The following is a 16291-nucleotide window of genomic DNA, read 5'->3' on the forward strand; positions in this document are numbered from 1 at the left end:
GGGGGAGATTGTTAGAGCATTGATCGGTCGATCTCGCATGCGTTACTATCTCAATCATGTTTGTCAAGTTTAGTTGTCAAAACTATAAGTATTGATTTCTAGACTACTTATAACTAAGTCTCGGTTTAGGACAGTTTAGTGTAGTTGAGCTCCAGACTCCATGGCAATCATCTTACGAAGACGAAGAACTACTCAAGGAACCAGTGGAAATTTATCCGACTAAAAGGTATGTGGAGACTCGAACTTATCTATCACTCAAAAGTCTATCTACTCTATCTCCTACTCTTGAGACAAAGTCGTATAAGTATGATAGTTTTCATACATACACATTTGGTATTTCAAGCTGAGTTTACTCGCCTATCTTTTTCTCGAAATATGTGTTGGTAAGCTTTCGCTTTAAACACTTTTCATCTTAACCCGTGACGAAAGTCATGATGACGTTTCAATCTTGAAAATAGCTTTGATGACGATAGTTGTGAATAACGACTGTTATAACATTATAGAAGAATGTTTCAATGATTAAAATGTAGAGTTGAGATTACGTAACCAACTATGGATATAAGCATATATAGTGTGTTCACACATTAGTTTATAAATCCATGTGTCGGAAACCAAGTGTGTGCATATGTATGCATATGGTATTGGTGAAGGAGACAGGTTGGGTACGCGTACCAGCGGAAGTTTTCAAACCGAAAATTTCTGCTGAGTTTGTAAGTTTGCAAACTGTTAAAACAGTCACCTTAGGTACGCATACCCGTACGCGTACTCACGGAAGTTTTCGACCGAAAATTTCTGCTGAGTTTCTAAACTCAAATCCGGTAGCTATGGTACACGTACCCGTACGCGTACCCAAGCTGGTTATATTTCTCAAATCGGAAGTTCATGAACTAAAACAATAAATCAATAAGGAATGCAATCTTTGCAAACCGTGGCTATATTGTTCATGAATTGATTCAAGTGAATCAAACCGATTTGGTTTCAATTGTGTCTATTCGTAAAGACCTAAGCATTTGAACAACTCTTCAACTAGTTCTTATGAGTCATTTGAACTAGTTATGTGAAGAAGATGAATATGGTTAATATGGAAGTACTCATATGGCTAACCATTGGTTAACTATTTGTGAACCAACTAAGTGTACACGTTTAGGTACAGTTACTCAAACCTAAATGAAATACATTTCATTTGTGTGTGACAAGCTAAGTTTCGATCTAACGGTTGAAAGATATTAGCTTGGTTAAATAAGGTTTTTCATCTAACGCTGAATATTGAATGCTTTGTTACCAAGGTAACATGGATTGCAAACCCTGATTTGAAAACTATATAAAGGAGACATCTAGCAACTGGAAAAACTAATACCCACACCTCCTGTGTGATACTAGTTGGTTTTTCTAGAGTCGATTCTCCTGTAACCTTAGGTTTCTTCTCGAGACCCTGTAGGTTAACGACTGAAAGACTTTATTGGGATTGTGAAGCCAGACGAAACTAGTTCTCTTGTAGTTGAGCGATCTGATCTTGTCATCTTCTGTCGTATGAGTTCAATTGAATAATTGACTTGAGATTATATCTCCGATAAGGAAAGATAAAAAGAAATCACAAACATCTTCGTCTCATCGTTTGTGATTCCGCAATATCTAGTTTCGCTACCATACGATTTAGATTATTGTGAGATGATTGATAATTCTAGGTTTTTCTTCGGGAATATAAGTCCGGGTTATCAATTGGTTTCTGTTCACCTTGATTTTATCAAAAGACGGAAAAAACTCTTAGGTTTATCTGTGGGAGACAGATTTATCTATCATCGTAGACTTTTCTCTGTGATACAGATTTGTTCATTAAAGTCTTCGACTTTGGGTCGTAGCAACTCTTGGTCGTGGGTGAGATCAGCTAAGGGAATCAAGTGCGTAGTACCTTGATGGGATCAGAGACGTAAGGAGCGCAACTGTACCTTGAATCAGTATGATATTGATTAGGGTTCAACTACAGTCCAGACCGAAGTTAGTTTGTAGTAGACTAGTGTCTGTAGCGGCTTAATACAGTGTGGTGTTCAATCTGGACTAGGTCCCGGGGTTTTTCTGCATTTGCGTTTTCCACGTTAACAAAATTTCTGGTATTTGTGTTATTTCCATTACGCATTATATTTTGTTAGATAATTGAAATATCACAGGTTGTGCGTAAAGATCAATCAATTAGAATATCCAACCTTTGGTTGTTGATTTAAATTGATTGACACTTGGATATTGGTCTTTGGTACCATCCAAGTTTATCTCTCTAGTATTTGATAAAGACTCGCAGATTTCCATTTGCTTGAGTATAGATCAAATCGAGAGATTCAGATATTAACTCTTTGATATACGTTTATCTAGATTGAGTCTGACTGTTTAGTTGATTCTCTAGAAAGTATATTGGAGTTAGTCCATACAGATTGCTAATCGAAATATTGGGTGAGGTTGTTAGACCCCCGTTTCTTCAAATGTATCATCTGCAAATTGCAGATGAGACACCTCCAAGCATTCTCCTCCACTTGGAAACCATGAATTTGTTTCCTCAGCACAGCATCATCCATCAATTTTGAAAGAACTTCCACCACTAAAAGAAACAAAAAAGGAGAAATAGAATCTCCTTATCTCAATCCTTTAGCTGGCTTAATTTTATCAGTAGAACTCCCGTTAACCAAGACAGATATATGTGAAGAAATAATACACCATCTGAGCCAATTAATCCACTTGGAACCAAAACCATGTTGCTCTAGAGTCCTGAACAAAGTCTTCCATTTGACATTGTCAAATGCCTTCTCCATATCAACCTTACAAACCAAACCTAGAATCTTAGACTTCAGTCTTCTATCTATACATCAAAACCCCATCCAAAATTTGCTTGTTCTTTATAAATTCTCCTTGAAAATCAGACACCAATTTGTGCATCACCATCTTCAGCCTATTAGAAAGCACTTTAGACAAAGTTTTATAAGCACTGTCAAGTAAACTCAGTGGCCTAAAATCTTTAGGTGCACATGAGTCCTTCTTCTTTGGAATCAAGGACAAAAAAGAACAATTTAACCTCCAATCTAAAGTTTCTGCAACATAAAACTCCTGCATCATCTTCATAAAATCTTCCTTCAATACATGCCAACAACATCTATAAAACTCCATAGAGAACCCATCTGGTCCTGGAGATTTATTAGTTCCAAAATATTTAATAACATCAAAGACCTCCTCTTCTGTAAACTCCCTCTTCATCCACCTACATTCTTCCTCATCAATCTTCTTAAAGTCCAAGTTACTCAGGTCAAAAGCAGCATCATTCTGTTCAGAAAACAAAGTATTATAAAAACTTCTCATTTCCATCTTGATTCTATCCTGATCGAAACATTCTTCACCATCCACATCTAGCTTCACTATTGTATTCCTCTTCCTTCTAACACTGTCAATCCTGTGAAAATAGGAAGTATTAGAATCTCCAAATTTGAATTCATTTTGTTTTGCCCTTGTAAACCACTTCTTTGCCTCCATAGTTGTAATGCCTTTAAGTTTCAAACCACTAAGAGTTCTCTCCTCCAACTTCTCATTAGATAGCCTCCCTGATTCTTCCAATTGGTCAAGATTATCAATCTTCAAAGTAAGATCCTTCTTCTCCTGTTTGATAGACCCAAATTCCATTCTACTCCATCTTTTAAGAAAAACTTTTAAGTTTTGAAGTTTCTTAAAGAACACAAAACTTGGCTTACCTTGAAAGTCCATTACAGCCCACCATTCTTCAATTTTCTTCACAAAATCTTTATGAAATATCCAACTATTCTCAAACTTAAAATAAGGTTTACTTCTGACCATAGGCTTTGTAACCACCTTCAAAGGTTTGTGATCAGAGGTTACTCTTGTTAAAGCCATTTGAACAACTTCAGGAAAAGCTTCATCCAACTCCAAAGTGAATAAAAATCTATCCAATCTGCATAACAAGGGATCATCCTGCATATCTGACCAAGTGTAAGCACCCCCCAGCAAAGGCAAGTCAATCATCTCTTGATTATAAATAAACTCATTTAAGAAGGCATTGTTCCTACTATCACGTTTTCCTCTATTTCTTTCTTCTCCAGATCTTACTGCATTCATATCTCCTGCAATACACAAAGGACCAGCCCGCTAGTGTCTAATCTCCTTCATATCCTCCCAAAATGTAGCTTTGTCATTATACTCACAAGGAGAGTACACATTACACACTCCCCAATTGAAGTCATTACAAACAGATCTAAACAAAGTAGAGATACTGTTATATCCCAATCTTTCATCTTCTTTCTCCAACTTAGACTTATCCCAAATAGATAATAAACCCCCACTACTATCAACAGATGGGAAATAAGTCCAATCAAAATCATCATTATACCACAAGTTCTTCACAAACCAATAATTCATTTTCATAGTTTTGGCTTCTTGAATCAGACAAACAGTGCATTTCTTAGCAAAAATTAAATCTTTAAAAGCAGTAACCTTATCAAAAGAATTCAAACCTCTTATGTTCCAGCATATTATTTTATAATCCATTAACATTCTCCAATGTATGCTCCTTCTCCAATAGACCTTCATGTAGGGCTGTCAATGGGTACCAATTACCCGGAACCGGACCAGACCCGAACATAATGGGTCCGGTTCCGGATAGTGATATTGGACCCATTAGTAGATTTAGTACCCGACGGGTAGGCCCTATTAGGAACCGGTTCATATCGGATCCAAACCGGGTATAGCCGGCGGGTACCCGCGGATATCGGGTACCCGATCAAATTCTATACGATGCCCTGACATTAGATATGCGTTAATAAATTATCATTTCTCACCGCACAAACTTCTGTGTGATGCTACAATATACCTTTTTTTTTTTTCTCTCCTAGGCATAGTTATTCAATCTTTTAACGTTTTTTTAGTTTTAGCCAACAGCAGTAAGTGATGTTGCTGCTTAATCAAATATAATTGATATTCTTCAGGATTTCAACCGTGGATTTTATCAAATTTACAACAAGAGTAGCACTGCTGTTGTTATGTTATTATTCTGTAAAGCCCAACTGGTGATACAAGATTGGAAGCTAATAATGCTACTCAACTCTATACGAACATTTTTCGTGTTAAAGAATTTAAAACGTGATCTTATAGAGTGATCAAGAGCTGCTTTTTTTATTAGAGCTAATTAACTGGAACTTGGATATATTTTTGTAGTTTCTAACCAATTTAATAATGGAGCAACTAATCTTTTTAGTGTTAGTGAATCTGTATCTAGGTTTTACTTTTAACTTCTCTCTTTAGCTTTGGTTCGATGGATGATCAAGATTCTATGGATCTTGTAGTTGATGGTTATGATTTATTTGTGGTTGTATATTTAAACTTCCTGTAAACTTAATTTTGGGTTTTTAAACTTAGACTCTAACTTGATTTCGTAATTGCATAAGAAAATAATTTGCGTTTGCAGTGAGAGAACCTGATTTCAAAATGTCTAGTAAATACCCATTAAATACCCGGAACCGGTGGGTGCCTGTCTATTTAATAGGATCCGGTTCTGGGTCCACTAATTTAGGAATCGGACCCGTTAAAAATGATCGGGTCCGGTTCCGGATAGTATGATATCCGGGAGGAACCGGACCCATTGACAGTCCTACCTTCATGAACATTGTTACTACTGTTCATATTAACAGATGAAACTCTCTCACCTTCCTTTGTTGATTTATCAGCATTCACCCTTCTGAATCTCTCCTTGTACCTCAACAACTGCTTCATTATGTTATTCTTCACCGTCACCTTATCACCTTGAGAAATCTTCCCATAATTGCAATAGTGCAGTAACATCAATGTCTGTTGTTGTTTCACTGTTTCTTATTGCCTTATTTTTTGGTGGAAGAAAAAATATACAGTTGAGACTTTAGAGGACATAAACTATTTTTATTTATCGATGCTTTTGTTTCACCAATCGTAAGAGAAATTAGTATCGGCAAGATCTTTTTTGGCAGTGCTTAGCTACATGGTACAAAAATAAACAATGTTCAGGGTTTATAATCCACTTATTCACGGAAATAAAACATAGTTTGGCATTCAAAATGTTCTGAATCACATTATGCAATATGTAGTTTTTGTTGGAAAAAATGGGTTTCACAAAGGATGAATGACACAGAGAAGAAAGTGTTGCACTCCAAAAACTTTCAAGGCTTGTATAAATTTCTTTTAGACAAATATTTCTACCCTCCCAATAACAATTGGCGATTACAACAGGTATGCGAAATATTGCCTTCAGGATACAATGAAAGCCCTGCAACGAAAACTGAATTCAAGGTTTGTACCCCTTGATTCAATCAAGAACACACAAAGAGATTTCTGATTTCTGATGATGCTTTTTGAAATAGAGAAAACAAATTGATTTTTCTTATATGTTAAACGAAACTGGGAGAAGCTATTTATAAAGGGTTTTGCACCTGTTGGGAATAGGTTTTTTATTCGCCAACAGGTTTCTTTTCACGAAACGTCAGGTTCCTTCATCAACAGACATCAATGGTATCGACCACAGCCTGGGGGGCGATGCCCCCCAGGACCCCCCTTTGGTTAGCGGCGTTGAAAATATTCCAACAGTTTTTACTGTAGCCATGCATCCATTGTTTGTTTGCATTTTTTTATTTTTTATTTATTGGCATGTAGAATTGTATAACAAGAACTAGATTGGTTTACAGAGCAGGGAAAACCCTCCCCGTTACATCACCCACAAAAGGGTGAGATAACCAGACCTGATTTAGTTACAGAAGGAGAAATTACCCTTTTGGCCAGTAAAACAGCCGCAAAATTGCACTCACGGTAGTTGTGAGTAAAAGACATCCTGAAAAAGAGCCTAATCTCTTTTAGGATGTTACAGAATACTGGAGCCATGTTGCTGCCATTGTGGTAAGCATGTTTCGCAAAGGCTGCATCCAAGTTGCCATTTTCTTATCCGAGTACTCCTTCCCTTCCTGCTCAATGGTCATAATTAGCTGCTCCATTAGTGTTAAAACATAGTATAGCCTGTAAGGAGGACAAGACCAGTCATAGTAGTGGATGTCAGGTTGATAGGTAGGACTCGAGACCAAGAGCGAAAATAATTCAGCGGCTTTAGACATTGCCAGACGGAAAACTGTCTCTACATTACAAGTTGCTGCTGAAAGACTAATTTGGCTCTAATTTTTTGAAACTGACAGCGCCATTTTTGTTTGAAAATGGGCTAAATTAATAACGTGTAACTATCACTTTTTCTGAAACAGAGTTGGAATAATTTTTTGAACTACCCAAGATGCGCAAAAACGCTGATGTCCCATGGAACTTAAGCCGACAAAAAAGTTTGACACGTAAACTCTAAGCAAACATACACGTGTAATGATGTATCCACGTGGGCACTTGACGTGTTTCGCGTCGACAACAAATAATAACATTTCTTTCCACCACCGAGTCAGAAAGATCTTTCTTTTCACAACCCAGAAATTTCAATGTTCACGTCGTCTTATTCTTCTTCTACAGCTCGAATCATTCTCAGTCGAAGGAGCCCTTTACAAATTTTGATATCATCAAATATCTATCATCTCCGTTCACTCTCTAATCAAATCCACTTACAAATTTCTACAGCTAATTCTCCTTTAAGAGAGACAAGGTTTTTCTCTTCATCTTCTTCTCCTGTTACTTCTTCTTTTTCATCATTTTCAAGACCTAGTTTTTTAATTCCCTTAAGATCGTTTTCTGAAATGGCAAGTCATTTTAAGAAAACCCATGGTTCTATTCACGATTTCACTGTCAAGGTTAGTCTTATTTTTACATTTTGAGATTTCAAGGTCATATTTTTAATGGGTATTTAGAATTTTATTTCAAGGTCATATTTTTAATGGGTATTTAGAATTTTTAATTTTGCTCAATCTTTATATGTATTTAGATTTTTAAGGATGTGGTTATTGTTGTTATTTTGTAGGATGCTAGAGGCAATGATGTCGATCTTAGTACTTACAAGGGAAAAGTTTTGTTAATTGTCAATGTGGCTTCGCAATGGTATGTGTCCGTATGATTCCTGGTTCATTTATGGTCAATGTATGATGCAAAATGTGAAATGGTTCTGGCAGTAATTTTGATATTGAACTGATATTTGTAGTGGGTTGACTACCTCAAACTACACAGAGCTTGCTCAATTGTATCAGAAGTACAAGGATCAAGGTTTGTTTTTCGATTTCTAAGCCGCAGTACCTTTGGTTTATTTCGTCTGACACTTTTACGAGCAATTCACTGGACTTGACTGATAGACTAGTTTCGGCACTTAATAGCATGAGATATATTGACATATCTAAAACTGAACCAAGAATGTTGTTCATGTGAAACTCATCCATTGAATGTGCTTTATGACTCGGGGATTTGGATGATAGCCATAGGAAGTTTGAATCCTGTTTTTTTATTGTTTGTTTGACTTGTTTCATTTCTGTGAGGTTTCTGTTATTGTAATTGACTAATTGGATGTTTAGTCGGTTAATGAGATGTTTTAAAGGGCCTGAGTACCGACTCCTCTGTTGTTTTTAAAGGTTTAGAGATACTTGCGTTCCCATGTAATCAGTTCCGTGGGGAAGAACCAGGAACTAATGAGGAGATTGTAGAGTTTGCTTGCACTCGCTTCAAACCAGAGTATCCCATATTTGATAAGGTATAATCTGGCAAATTTTTGTGTTGCTTTTGTCCATCAGAGAGTCTGAACAAGACTTCAGCAGAACCTTTCTCGATGAAAATAGTTTTGCTGATTTTGTTTGTGTCAGTTGTCATCCACTTGATAGCTATTTGTGCAGCATTTTTGATTAGGTGGACGTTAATGGGGACAATGCAGCACCGATATACAAGTTCTTGAAGTCGAGTAAAGGTGGTCTGTTTGGGGATAGCATCAAATGGAACTTTGCCAAATTCCTCATAGACAAGGAAGGCCATGTTGTTGATAGATATGCACCCAGTACCTCCCCTCTCAGCATCGAGGTATTTTGATAACCATGATTATAAACAATTACGCGCGCCAAGTTTCCTTTTGGGCAAAATTTGGTGCTGATTTGTTTCAGTTTTCTTCACTTGGATTTGATTCCTTTGTTTGTGTTTGCAGAAAGACATTAAGAAGTTGTTGGGAGCCTCAGCTTAATTTGGGGCCTTGGCCTTTTGTAAGAGCGAGACAAGTGCGACCATTGTAAAAGAAAATACACTTTCCTGAAACACTGTGTATGTGGTAATAATTTGGTGTTGGTAAATCTTTCAGAAAAACTGTGGGTTTCTTTCATTGCTTACTAGTCTAGACGCGATGCGCCTGCCATATTTTTCGAAGACAAAAGAAATTTCACGCAAGGTTCATCCTGTCACCAACTCTGAATCAGACATCCAAAATTAGAGGCATCCCTCAAAGGTGACCTGCTAAGAGCACAGGTGACCTGTTAAGAATTTTATGACTCAAAAGTCATTGATTATAGAAGATAGGTTGAAATAAACAACAGATTGGGGTAGACAGCCTTGAGTATCATTGATCTCCTGTTACGACGATTAGACCCTAATGCTCTGTGGCAGTCCGCAAAGTATTTCCCTTGTGATCCATACCAGGTATATGTACCTTCCTGAGTTCACGAGTCCACATATTTTTGGTATCCATATCAGGTATATGTACCTTCCTGAGTTCACGAGTCGATAGATCTTTTTGGTATCCATACCGGGTATGTGTACCATCTTTTTGGTATCCAAAGCCGTTGCCGAATTATAGCTACGCCGGTACGTGTACTGAGTACATGTACTGCGGCTCCGGACCTATAACAGTTACCCCAGTACGTGAACTGGAATGTGTATTGTCCTGTATCCAAATTTACAGTAGTTCTATCTCTCTAATAATCAGTTTGAAACATTCCTGAAAAACACCAATAACACGTATCACTATTCCAGACTATTTTCAAATGATTAACTTGAATCATGATTTAGGTCATAAACAATAAATTGTTCTTAACCAAATTCATCAAGTATTGAATAAATGTTCTTAAGCTTAGTCGTACATATTTCGAGAATAATTAACAAGATAAACTTGACTCGAAATTTTTATTGTGCATGTTACAGTCCACTTAGTCCTGCGATTTAGTCTCATAGATAGAAAAGTGAAAATTTGAGTAATAACTGATTCAGGCTTCACTTACCTTTTGTCGATGAAGTTCTACACAGTGATGTCTGGTACTCAACTAAACACTTCTATCCTAATCCGAGACTTGATTAAATGTAAACTAGAAATCAAGATATAGTTTTGATCAACTAAATTTGACAACAAACTTGAAATAGCAACACTTGTGAGTTCGACCGAGCAATGCTCTAACAATAAGGATTGAAGGTGTTTGAGAAAACGCCTGAGAGATAAATTGTTTGTCATTTCTTTAGTAAATATAGCCATTCTAAGAGTTTCTTCTCTAGAATGGAGTCAGCTACTTTGACATGTATTTGGTGGTGGATGAACTTGTAGTAGCATGCAGAAGCTACAAAAGTGAAGTAATGGGTTCAGGCAAGAGAATTGATTTGTTGTTATGGTTTTGTATGAGTGCAGTTACAGATACGGTGGTATTGTTGGTGTTGCATCAGGGAACAAGGAATGATGTCGGTACTAGTTGTAATAAAATGGTCTTGCTTCAAGTTGTTGTAGGGGTATATGGATTGTACTGGAGGAACTGATGGTTGATATTGGCTAGAAATTGGGAAAATGCAAGCGCAATGGATGTCACAGTATGGTTGAGATGACTGTGGATTGCAGTTGGGTTTCTGTGGTTCAATAAATGATTTTTTTGTTACCATGCTCCTGTTCGAAAGGGTTAGAGGCCAATAAGATACACAGTCTGCGTATGAACTGACACTGTTATAAGTTAGTACGGCTTGAGTTTGTATTGTTTTTGGAGAAGAGGTTATTGCTGTTGGTGTTGGTCGTGGTTGTAATGGAAGGTTTCTCGCCAGATTTGGAAGCATTGGTGTTTGAAGTAGATGTTGTTGCAGAAAATAGTGTTACTGCTATGTCTTGAGTCGAGTGCAAGATGGGAAGTTAGGTTCATGGTTCAATTGAAATGATTCAGAGGCTAAGAAGAGTAGAAGATGGGTTGTATTGCACTGTAGGGAAATATGGTTAGAGTATGTTTTGCTTGATGAATAATGGCTAGGTCAATAGCTGGGTGTTGCTTCTACTTACGGGTTTGATGACTAGCTGACTCGGTCTGATTTGAAAAAAACGGTGACACTGACTTAAATCATCGATTCAAAAGACTATTTTGTCATTTTAAGTCCACTTAACTGGGCTAACTTTCCATCCACCATTTTAAGTCAAATAAGATCTAGTTTTGTAAGAAGTAAAAAAGCGTACTTAGTTTTGTAAACCATAAAATAAAAAAATTATATATTTTTGTAAGCCAAAAATAAAATTTTCATAATTTTATTTTTAAGTAAATTTTCTTTACGGTGGTTTCTAATTTCCAATTTGTATGACATATATATAGTATTTAATTTACTTTAAAACAGATCCATGGGATTCTTCTTTGTTATGTATTCATTCTTGATGCGAAAACGTGAAAATTTATTAAAACAAATATGTCACCAAGAAGGAAAAATAACAAAGAAATAAATAAAAAGAAAAATAAATAATAAATCCGACTAAGAAACAAAAGCTCCAATCAAAATCTACCTAAATTCTTACACTTTCAAAAAACTCCAAAGATACTAGAAGAAATAAACAACAACTTATCTTCTAAAATCTTTATTTTTATCCTAAATCGAGCATTTGACAACAATGATTCATTCATTATTATCGGAATCATGGTCGAAATCTCCAAAACTATCATTATACTCAATCAATGATGTTTTTTTTCTTCTCTCTAAGCGAGGATTTGCATTCCTCCCAATAAGATTTACACATAGATTTCATGGGATGGTCGGAGATACCCATTATTTTACTAAAAGCAATTTGACAATCTATTCGAGCATAGATTTCAACCTCACCGACAGAGATAGTAGCCTCAGCCTCTTGGTCTTGCTTCAACTGTCTGAAAATACGAGGGGTACCAAAATACACCACCAACTTTTTCTTAGGCAACCTGTATGGACTAAACCTAAATACAATTCCGAGAGTTCAACTTAATGAATCTCAATCGAGGAACAACATTCAGAGTTATATCTTTATCTCCCACAATCAGAAAGTCTTCAGACACAAGTCCGTGAACCTGATTTATGTGTGAGAGTACTTGGACGATTCCACGGATCAATATCCAGGAACCAATCAAGTCGCATCAAACAAACAAGGTTGGATATATCTACTTTGATTGATTTACGTACAAAATGTATTTCAATTATAAAGACAAACAATATAATGCGGAAAAAGAAATAACACAGACACCGGAATTTTGTTAGCGAGGAAACCGCAAATGCAGAAAAACCCCGGGACCTAGTCCAGATTGAACACCAAACTACATTAAGCCACTACAGACTCTAGCTTACTATCAACACTTCAGACTGGAATGTAGTTGAGACTGAATTAAACCCTCACATCAATACAGTGACAGTCGCGCTCCTTATGCCTCTTGAATCCAAGAACTCCGTGCAATTGTTTTCCTTAGCTGACGTTCTTTAGAGCCTAAGAGTTGCTTCAACTCAATTGAAGACTTTAAACCAATCTTCCTCCCACAAATAAGCCTATATGTGATTTACTTTTTGATAAAAGATCAAGGTGAGACTAGAAATCGATAGCAATAGACAAAGTCTAGCTAACCTCAAAATCCGGAACTTACAACTCCAAGAGAAGCCTAGATTCTTATTCACCTCACAAGTACAAATCCTTATGGAATCACAAAGTCCGAGACAAACAGAACTTTGAGATTGCTATGTATCTTGTTGATGGAGCATAACTCAAAAATCAAACATCAGGATACACGAACTATATAGATAGTTGGACCTGACTTCACGAATCCCTAGATTAAATATTTTAAGTCACTAAACCCTAAAAGGGTTTATAGAGAGGACGACTCTAGTTATGCAACTAGGACACACAAGAGTTGTGTTGGAGATTCAAAGATCCCAGCTGTTATAGTTTCTCCCTTGTATAGACTTCCAAATAATAGGTTGCTTTAGGTTTATGCTAAGATAGCTTTGGAACCAAGCAAACAATATCCACCATTAGATGAATTTTTGAAATCCGATATACATTAACAAGATATACACTCTGGTTAGGTTGAACCGTAACCTAATCGTAAAAAAATACAACGTTCATGAATGGTTAGCTGAAACTAGCCAATTGAATACAAACTTGATCATTTTCATGAACACTTAAGACTTTAACCTTAAGTCACAATCATGTGATCAAATATGTCTATAATGTTTTTAGAGATTTATCCAAACACTGATTATCTTATAGAAATAATTTTATGTGTATTTGAAAATAATCAACATGATAAGTAAGTGTACAAGGTACAAGTACTAAACCTTGTTCGTGAACAGTTATGTCATGGTAGTGTGCCGGTATGTATACCTTAAGACATAACCGAGTTCCGGAGTTCACAGAACTTTTCCGGTACGTTTACCGGTATGGATACCAAACGGTTTCCGAGTCCGACAATTCTTTTCCGGTGTGCATAGGGGCATGCGTACCGATTCGGTTTCACGAGTTCACAGACTTTTTAAGGTATGCGTACCAAAAATCTGTTGTCGACATATAGCTATTCCAGTACGTGTACTGAGTACATGTACTACGGCTAGGGACGTATAACAGTTCTCCCAGTTTGTAAGACTGGTATGCATACTGTCTTGTATCCGAATTTATAATAGTTCTATATCTCTCTCTAAATCGATTCGAAACATTCGCAAATAACATCAATGACACATATCACTGTTCCAGGCTATTTTCGAATGATAATTCTTGAATCACGATTTTGATTATGAACAATGAATTGTCCTTAACCGAAATTCATCAAGTATGAAAAAATGTTCATTAAGCTTAGTTATCATATTTCGAGAACGATATTACCAATTTAAACTTGATTCGAAATTCTTGTTATGCATGCATAGTCTAATTATTCATGTGACATAGTCTCATAGATAAAAAGGTGATTATAACTTGAGAATAGGTGGTTCAGTCTTCACTTACCTTTTTTTGAATAAGTTCTCAAAAAGCTTCAGTTAATCTTTGCCTTCAAACGGTAGAACGCAATGATGACTGCCGTGATGTTCGTTTCTCTACTACACTTTCATCCTAATCCGAGACTTGACTAATTGTACACTATAAATCAACATATATTTTTGATCAACTAAATTTGACAACAATCTTGATAACAACACTTGTGAGTCGACCGAGAAATGCTCTAACAATCTCCCCCTTTGTCAATTTTAGTGACAAAAATATCAATACATATGGATAAAAAATAAAAGCTTCAAAACTTCCTTGAGTGCATCATGCTTGATTTCTTTGGTGTCTTCAACTCCTTGAACTATTCGTTACTTCAAGTTGGTATGATTCGAAACGTGTTCAACTTAGCATCGTTGTTGTTGAAGATCCGTAGCGATAACAACTTTTGAAAACAATTATTCTCAATCATTGTTACAAAAAAACATAGTATTATTATTCTTCAAAGTTCAATTGTATCACAACTTCGAAGTAATACTATGGTGATATGTTTCTCCCCCTTAGTTAATACTTACATATTTTGCAAAACAGGTAAAACATATAGATTTTGATCTAGTCCTCCTTACTTAATGATCTGTATACCATATTTATGTAGTGCGAAACTAATAATTAATTCTCCCCCTTTTTGTCAATAAACATTGGTAAAGGTTCGAAAATCATGGGATCTTAATGAATTCAGACAGAAGATAATCATAACAACTTTAATTTAGACGATATCACATAATATAAAATACTTAGTGTCTCCTCTAGGAGATTTAAGATACAAGTTTCCCCTATAAATTATACAGCCACACACCGCACAAACATATAACAATTTAAGCACAAGTTCATTTAAGAACTCTCCCCCATTTGATGTTATTCCCAAGAGAACAACAAGAGTGACCTTACTTTCATAAAAAGAAAGATTTTGTCAGACATTAACGAATCACATGTATTTGTATCCTAAACATCGACATAAATTAATTCTCAAAGAGAAAATAAATTGCTCGACATAACTCAACATAAGAAAAATATTACGGAGTTTGATAATATAGTAATAACACCAGGTGTGATCAAAAAGATCAATATGCCGAAATTTTTCTCACAAGTTTGTTCTATTTTATAGTTTGTAAAAAACATAATAGATTTAACTTTTGAGCATATATGAGATATCAGTTCAATTCACATAAAGTAAAGGACACATATATCTCATAAAACTTTTGCAATACATATAACCAATAAAGATTAAATACTACAAGTTCATCTTCCAAAAACTTTAGAATTTAAATAAATAAACCTAAAAACATGCAAGATGAAAATTGTTGGAAATATCTTGTGTAGACACAATATGCTATACAAAACCCTGGTTATCCTTCTCGAACACAAGGATAAATCCTCACAATAAGTTTCCAAGCAATGCATCAGATTATTTTTAATCGCCCGAGCAGAGAATTCCTTCTCATTATTGAAAAAATCATTGATAATGGGATCATTTAGTTTTTCTAAGTTTTCAGAGATGTCTGTTAACTCACTAAGTTCTCCCCCCAGCTTACGCAGAGTAGCTTTCGACTGAGCCAACATATGTTCATAGTTAGTTATCTCATCCAAGGAGAGATTGATTCAATATTTCAAATCATTCCTCTTAGATACGAATTTCTTCACTTTACTCATAAAATCATTATCCTGTTGACACATATATAAAACACAAGTTGAGGAAGAACCTTTTTCATCTCCAGTTGATTTCCCCATTCTGTTCCTTGATGATTTGATTCTTTCACATATGTAGATTTTCGCAGCTTCTACTGCATCCTTCTTGGTGATACCTCTTGTTACAGGAGCCATGGAACGAATTTTCTCCAGGAAAAAAGAGTATGTAACTAATCCTTAATAAGGGAAAATATCCTTCTTTAGCGAGGTCCATGAACCAATGGACATATCATATACATTTCCGTCCGTGAGCCCAAACAAAAAATACACAAACCTTTACTACTTTATTTTTTACCATACCATTTTTGGTTATTTCTTTGAAGAGAATTTATATCTTCAATAGTTAGATTATCTTGGATTCCGGTTCGGGAATCCTGTTTCCCAAATTGTTTGTTCTTTCTCAGGATATTTTGGACTTACTGTGTG

General features: G+C 35.8%; 1 protein-coding gene across 2 annotated transcripts; it reads left to right on the plus strand.

Moving 5' to 3' along the window:
* Positions 1-7464: 7464 nt before the first annotated feature.
* Positions 7465-9283, plus strand: LOC113273619 (probable phospholipid hydroperoxide glutathione peroxidase). Of its 2 annotated transcripts, XM_026523276.1 has the most exons (7): positions 7465-7642; positions 7742-7787; positions 7955-8031; positions 8132-8193; positions 8553-8671; positions 8824-8991; positions 9113-9283. In XM_026523276.1, exons 1-7 carry the CDS (start codon positions 7482-7484, stop codon positions 9146-9148), a joined length of 669 nt encoding a protein of 222 aa, XP_026379061.1. In that variant the 5' UTR covers positions 7465-7481; the 3' UTR covers positions 9149-9283. The 2 variants fall into 2 exon arrangements, with proteins under 2 accessions (XP_026379061.1, XP_026379060.1); XM_026523275.1 differs by having other exon boundaries at positions 7465-7787.
* The last annotated feature ends 7008 nt before the right edge of the window (positions 9284-16291 follow it).

This window comes from Papaver somniferum, chromosome 4, assembly GCF_003573695.1.
Source record: "Papaver somniferum cultivar HN1 chromosome 4, ASM357369v1, whole genome shotgun sequence".
Taxonomy (NCBI): Eukaryota; Viridiplantae; Streptophyta; class Magnoliopsida; order Ranunculales; family Papaveraceae; genus Papaver; species Papaver somniferum.